The following is an 8,095-nucleotide window of genomic DNA, read 5'->3' on the forward strand; positions in this document are numbered from 1 at the left end:
CGTTATGACCTCCAAATTTTGTATATGGTAAATGGACTAATAGACACTAAATAAAGATCCTGTTGATGGTAGACACTCATACTGAATCTTTGTCCTCTGTGCATTAAACTGTTGCAGTATGTTCAATGTTCACAAAATCTAAAGGCACAAAGTTCCTAAAACCATAATCAGTATTATTATTTTTCTAATAAATTATAATTGCTGTTTTTAGGTGGTGAAAAAAATTGTCGCTAGCAAAAATAGTGCCATAAGGGAGTTAATAATTACTGTATTAAAAAATGTGTCAACATAATTCATAATACAACACAAGGATGAGTTGTATCCTCAGCATTGAACCATTGCACACTGTAGATAGTCAAGTTGACCTTTGGGAAATGTTCTGTACTTTTTTTTTAGCTTTTGTTCTTGTTCTCTTTCCTCTCCTGTTATTCAATCATTTTTATTTATATATATTTTTAACAACACAGGTTGTATCAAAGCACTGACACAGGTTGTATCAAAGCACTGAAAGAAAGAATATTGTTATTCTATTTATTTATTTATTTTGTCACTTTAAGTGTCATATAGCAGCTACGAATTTGGTTAAAATGTGAAATCTCTCACTTCATGTGTTTTCAAGCTGTTGCACCTATTCTTTCTCTTTTTTATTTGTGCCGCAGGCTGTCTCAGTTCATGGAGCTGAAGAAAAGTTGTTGTGTATTCTTTACTAACGATTAGTTTTCCCTCCTAGGGTGCCTTGGCCAACCTCCCTGGAATGGACAGCACATCTTTAAAAACAGCCATGGTGAGACCGGTTTCTTTATTAAGTTCTAATTGAACAGGACAACTTTTTCCACAGAAGAAGGTCAGATAAATTTATATTTTCAGCTGTATTTGTTTTGTTTTTTGAAAATTGAAAATACCAGTTTTTTTCTCACAACCCATGGAACTGGTTAAATCTTATTGATTTTAGATATTGTGGTTAACTGTGGATAATTCACCTTTCTATGTGAAATCATATTTCACATTCATTTTAGATTAAATCTCAGATGTCTTTTGTAATAAATTGTAAATCCGAACAAACCCCTTCTGATTAGTACTTAGTTTTATCAAATTTTTCCTCATAATCTTGTTTTATCTGTTGTCACAGGTCCAGTTTGACCGTTATTTGGCCTCTCCTGATACATTTGTGATGCCGCAACTCAACTTCCTGCTAAGCGCTGCTATAAAGTATGAGTGAGCTCACATTTAACACACACATTCTGCCTATAATACAGCCTTTGCAAAGAACAAAAGCATTTTTTAAAAACACAATTTTACAATTACACATTTTTCACCTTTCATAAATAAAGAGTTCAATGATGGAAAAGTTAATGGAAAATGGAAAGGTTACAAAAATGGAGGCTTCCATGATAGTTTAATCATTGCCATGTCAATCCAAACCTTTATAACTTTCTTTCTTTTGTGGAACTTGAAATGTAGAATCTCTAAACTGCTGTCCTCCATACAATGAAAAGTAGGACTGGGGATAATAACCTATAACATTGACCAAAACAAAGCCCATAATACTGTAGTTATCATTATAACACAGGCAATTTATATACAATATGTAAGTGCAATTTTAAAACAGCATGTTTAATGTCTAAGTCTGAGAGGGTATAAATCGTTTATGAAAATCATGGTAACACTTCACAATAATATTTCTACATAACAGTTCAAAAGTTTGGAGTGAATAAGAAACACATTATTGTATTTAGTATTAAATTGATCAAAAGTGACATTAATGTTGTAAAAGATTAATTATGTGCCTATTATGAATCTCAAAAGGTTTATTTCTATAAAAATTTAAGCACAAAACAACAGTTTTCAACATTGTTTCAGAATGTTTTTGAGTACCAAATATGCATATAAGATTTAATTATTTCTGAAGAATCACGTGACACTAAAGACTAAAGTAAGCTACTGAAAATTCTGCTTTGCCATTACTGTAATAAATTACATTTTAAAATAAATTAAAATAGGATACAGTACAGCTGTAGCATTGTTCTCGTTGTTAACTGTATTTGTGATCAGATAATTATAGCTTTGGTAACTATAAGATATGTATTACAGAAACATTTAAAAATCTTTAAGCTTTTTCGTATTGTAAATTAAGAATGAAAATACTATATTTATTTGGTATTTTTATTTTGCACTTTTAGTTTATCTTAAGTGGAACTGGCAATTTCAATCTATTGCTAGCATAGAATATTACCCCGTTAAAAATCTTAGATTTTTATCATATAGAATCATAAAGATTTATAACTGAACAACATTTTAGTTCTTGTCTTAATTTTATGTCACATGAATTTGTTTCTAAGCTACCATTTAGTTACACAATGTCTTACTACTCAGGGACATCCAATCTAAACAAATAATGTTTTGGTCCATAAAATCAATCCAACTGTCATCACATTAACGGAGCAGTGATGAACATGAGAGGTTTCTTGTGCATTTGTCATGGTTCTTATTTCCCCCTCTTTTTTGTAGTTGGTGCTTTTAGCATCAGCACATCAGTGTGATGTTGCTATTCGAGCGGTAGAGAGGCGCATACACTCAGTAACATTGTTACTGGGAAATGTAACAGGCTTGAGGGGCACTCACTGTCCCTCAGGTTAATGTTCTCTATTAATGGAGATGGACTCGTGCACAGGCTTGGCACAACTAATTAGCTCCTGGTCCATTTTTCTCTCTCTTTCTAGCTATCTCTCCCACATATAAACACTCTGCACGTGACTGAACTGTGCATGAGATACAAAGACAAACTAAATATAGAAGGATCCGTTTGCACACACACAATTTTGTTCTGTACATTTAATGTTAAACAGATCAACTATAATTCTGCATTTAATCAGCCTTGTGAGTATTCAAAACTTTCTGAAGTATTTTTTATATTTTATGAAGTATATTTTTAAATCTGGATATTTGCACACAGTATCCTGTCTGAATTAGATAGGAATTGTTCTTTTGGGTTGGGTATTTGCAGTAATATCACAAAACTGTTCTGAATGATTTGTTTATATATCTGACTGATCCTTTTACTAAATCCAGTTCCTCACTGATTAAGAGCTCTCTAGAATGAAAGAGCTGAAATAAAATTATTCACTGATAATAATTTATTGCACAGACACAAATTACTTCTGAAGCAATTATACTCTCACCTGACACTTTTTAGTGCTCAACATCAAAATGGGGAAAAAGGTGACTTTGAGTGTGGCGTCATTGTTGGTGCCAGACAGGCTGGTCTGAGTATTTCAGAAACTGCTGATCTGTGGATAAAAATGGCTTGTTGATGTGAGCACAGAATGGCCAGACTGATTGAGCTTATAGAAGACCAATACCTTAAATAACCCTTTGTTACAACTTGGTATGCAGAAGAGCATTTCTGAATGGACAACACGTTGAACCTTGAAGCAGGTGGACTACAGCAATGGAAGAAATTTCTGATGAGACATTTGGATGGTAGGGTCAAAATTCTGTGTAAACAACATGAAAGCAAGGATGCATCCTTTCTTTTATCCGCAGTTCATGCAGGCAATGTTGCAGAATATTGTTGCTGATTTTGTCCACCCCTTAATGACCACATCCCCCACCTCGTTATAACTACTTCCAGTAGGACATTGTGCCATTTCACATATCTAAAAAAAATTTAACTGGACTAAAATCTCTGAGAAATGTTTTTAGCACCTTGCTTAATCTGTGGCAAGAAACATTAAGGCAATTTTCAAGGCAGAATAGGATTTGCCTTATAAACTGGGCAGTGTGTAAAGTGTAAATGCATTTATAATTTTATGGTGTATTTGTGTCTTTTGACTTGCAGTCATTGTATTTGTAATCATATGGAATAGAGCAACATTTTGTTTCAATGGAAAATGTAACATGTTTGGTGCATCTTGAGAGAGGGAGTAAATGAAACATTTTATTTTTGAGAGAATTAAACACTAAGCCTTAATTTGATATGAGGCCTATTTATGTATGATTTATGTACAGTTCACATGCATTTTAATTGCTTGTTTTCCATAGACTGTAGTATATACAAATGTTTAGCTGTACTAGCAGAAGTGCGTCTGCAGAGGGCAGTGTTATAGTAGTCCTGAACTGAACCCAAATCAGTGTTTTGGGTGGCTCTTCTGTCTTTGCTCCTTCATCCAGAAATATTTAGACCAGCTTATGTAGTTTTCAGTTAGTCCAATTCCTGTATAATGTGTTTCCAAGAACCCAGATTAACAGAAGTATCTTCAAAAACCAAAACAGCACCAAGTTATGGCTACAGAAGTGTTCCTAGAGTCAGAAAATGTAAATTATAGTTGTCAGGTTAGCCTTGACCGGTTTATGTACTGATCATTTATGGTAAGATGTTTTCAATTTATTATCTGAGAAACTCTTGTGTCTGTGTTACATGATGTGAAAAATGAACAATATGTAACACTTAGTGGTAACACTTTATTTTGCTAGTCCACTTTAGACATTCTAATAATAGTAAGTAACTTTATAACTACATGTTAACTAGCAGGCACTAGAGTATTGGTATACTGTCTGCTTAATATTACCTAACACTTCATTTTGATGGGTCCACAAATTACAACATACTGTGAGAATCTTTGCAAGTATATGTCAACTTATTCTACTAACACTAAATATGCCGTAACAGTCTCTTCTGAGAGTTAGTAGACATGTTGTTGCAAGTTAATGAAAACTAGTTACGTAATTGCAGACTTATAGTTAGTAGAATGTCTAAAGTCAATCAATCATTTATATAGCACTTTTAACAATACAGATTGTATCACAGCACTGAACAGTATCAAATAGGAGAATAAAATGATTGGGATGTATAATGACGAGATTGAACAATTTGTTTTAGAATACAAAGACGTTCTCTGTAATCAAATTGACGATAATCTCTAGAAATTAAGTGTAAAGTTTGAAATGTTATCAAAATAAAGTGTAACCATAAAAGTGAAGTCAAACTGACTGTGTACATTTAAGTATTCAGAATAATTATCTCTTTCTCTCTCTCTCTCTCTCTCTCTCTCTCTCTCTCTCTCTCTCTCTCTCTCTCTCTCTCTCTCTCTCTTTCTTTCTCTCTTTCTCTCTCACACACAGGGAGCAGATTTTCAAACAGTCCACAGAGCTGGTGTGTCGTGCATATGGAGAGGTGTACAAAGGTGTCACCCACCCTATAAATGCATATAAAGATGCAGAGTCTGTCTTGCACAGAACCCCACTGCAGGTACAAACCTTGCTGTCCTGAACCGTACAAACACACCTTTGTTCTGGGACTGACACTGTTCAAATACTCGTCTGGTGATGGGGAGGGGTTTATCATTGTTAATAGTTAATTATTTGAGACAAAGACACTCAATTATAAGTGTATACGCAAAAAATATAGTCTTGATTTCTCAAATGTTGTTATGCGGACACTGCTAGAAGTGAGGAGAGAAAAAAAACCTGACTCTGCTCACACTGAGTAAATATAAAAATATTTATTTTTCCTTCCTATGTGAATTGAGATCTCCACTAGAAGGCCCAAGGGAGCAAACTGTAGTCCATTTCATTGGCACATGCAGATTCACATGCACCGAAATATACATAGTCATTCTATTTCATACACAGGTTTTTTCGTTCACCGGCTTAATGACTCAGCATCACTCTGTAATCAAAAACAGCTCTGTCTTTTTTTTGTACTTTTTTTTTTTTAACTGTATTAAAATACACACTGAAAAGTTCACAAACTTGTCTCGTCAGTCTTTTCCCTCTTAGCTTCTTTTGAAAGAGATAGTTAAATTAAATTTTGAAGCAACCCAGCAGAAAAGTTGACCAATGGGGAAAAAGTCGAAGGCATTCTCTCAGACAAAAGTGCTTTCATGTCAGCGGCCCAATGGGCAGTCATGCTATCATTTAATTGCCAACAAAACGCCTGCCATTGCTCATTCATCAACTAAATTTAGCAGAACACTGAAAAACAGACGAGAAAAAGCAGTATTACTCTCAGACTATTAATAGAAGTTTGCGCCAGTTCTGAAATTGAAGTGGGCAGAATAGTAAGGCCTAGCAGAAGTGCAGAGTGACTGATAAAGACCATTAGGATGTGAGGAGACTACAGTGAAGTCAGTGTGTGAGAGTCGCTGGGGCCACATGGCCACTCATCTGGTGGAATATTTTGAGCATGTCACATGGCCGCATTAAAGGGACTCTCCCCATGGTGCCTGTAGCCAAGACGCCCCTCACATGCCTTGCATTCAGCTTGAGGCTTTCAGCTAGCGAAAAGCAAAGTCAAGTGAAGTACAAGTGCGACACTGTGGTCTGGTGTACTGTGAAATGGGTTATGAATATATATGACTATTTTTAGTCCAGATCACATCTGTGGGAGGCACGGAAACCCATTTTGGTTATCGCACAGCATCTAAACCTGCAACACATCATCTGAACTGGAAACATTTTGTGTGTGGTTCAGGGTCATTCTGAGTAGGTTTCAAAAGCGCTTGCTTTTGCTAAATTCATTGGTTGCAAAAATTATTCAAGCACTGAAATGCAATGGTGTAATACAGACATTTTATGGTGTCCTTGTTGCAGTGTAATTATTCATTGAAGTACTGAGTAGTATCAATTAACTAATGTCAAGGGAAGTCACCTTTACTTATGTAGCACTTTTAACAATATAAATTATGTCAAAGCAGCTTTACAGTATCAAATAGGAAAAAAAGAGTGTCAATTATGTAAAATAAAAAGATTTCATTATTGAATTAAAGGGTTAGGATTAGGGTTTATATATATATATATATATATATATATATATATATATATATATATATGTATGTATGTATGTATGTATGTATGTATGTATATGTATGAATATGTGTGAGTGTGTGTGTGTGTGTGTGTGTGTGTGTATATATATATATATATATATATATATATATATATATATATATAATGCAAAAGCAACAGATTATGATAGTATAGCACATAACTACTTAACAGGAATTTATATGAATTTTATTTGTCACTACACATATCCCATTTGAACAATATATTTAAATACTTAATGATCAAGACCACTAAAACAAAACTATCCACAGCAGCTGGCTTAAGTGTTTAAATGCCTTTGGCCTGTTGTACAAAACTATGTTTCCCTGCAGGCTGCACTGTACAACCACAACTCTTTACCTTACATGCTCTTAAATTCTGTAATGCAATGACACCATGGCTATGGATAGACTGCTGGATTCAGATCTAGACTAACCCCACCCCAACCCGTCCAAACCCACAATCAACACAGACTAGCATAGTCCAGCAAATGAAAGTTGGTGAGGTCCTTCATTATAGCAGACAAGTTTTGTTGCTCAAAGTAAATTATAATTTAAAGGGTATTATCTAATAGCCTTCTTAACAATAGTAGTTTGTTTCAACAGTGGTTTGTTTTTTGTACTGTTTTTTTAAGATATAAAGTATTATATCTAATAATATATAACAAATTTTTTTATGTCTTTTAGAGAAGAGACGTTAACATTGAAATTTATATATATATATATATATATATATATATATATATATATATATATATATATATATATATGCATTTTTTTTTATTCCCAAAAAATTTAAAAGAACTGTATAGTAAACACTGTATGATTAGTTATCATTATAGTTGTCCTTGCTGAAATCAAGCATTTAGTCTTATTTGGATGATCTTATCTTGGTCTAGGTCTTGGGTTACACTTTATTTTAATTAGATATGGTGTAATTATACATTTAAGTACTGATTAATACTACATGTATTTACTCTATGGTTAGAATTAAGGTTTGGCTTAGAGTTATATGCAAGTAATACAATAATTTATTGTTGTTATAATAGTATGTACAGGTACATTAAACACGATTAACATTAAGACACCTTAAAATAAAGTGTTACCAGGTCTTGTATTGTCTGCTCTTTGACCCACACTGAGGTTGTTACAACAGAAAGTACACAAATACCACCTATTAGCATGACTCTTTTGATTGGTCACCTGTTATCAGTTGTTTTTACACCTTCACTTCCCACTAAAAGGTTTGTAAAAAATGCCTAACTGTGTTA

At 33.6% G+C, this 8,095-nt stretch overlaps 1 protein-coding gene across 1 annotated transcript in view; it reads left to right on the top strand.

Moving 5' to 3' along the window:
• The window catches only part of LOC122358938 (conserved oligomeric Golgi complex subunit 6-like), a 66,480-nt gene extending 60,730 nt beyond the window's left edge, over positions 1-5,750 (top strand). The window contains 3 exon segments of the mRNA XM_043258930.1: positions 731-784; positions 1,130-1,209; positions 5,122-5,750. Coding sequence (XP_043114865.1) covers positions 731-784; positions 1,130-1,209; positions 5,122-5,269 — 282 coding nt within the window. The 3' untranslated portion in view covers positions 5,270-5,750.
• The last annotated feature ends 2,345 nt before the right edge of the window (positions 5,751-8,095 follow it).

The sequence above is a fragment of the Puntigrus tetrazona genome, chromosome 15 (genome assembly GCF_018831695.1).
Source record: "Puntigrus tetrazona isolate hp1 chromosome 15, ASM1883169v1, whole genome shotgun sequence".
Classification (NCBI taxonomy): Eukaryota; Metazoa; Chordata; class Actinopteri; order Cypriniformes; family Cyprinidae; genus Puntigrus; species Puntigrus tetrazona.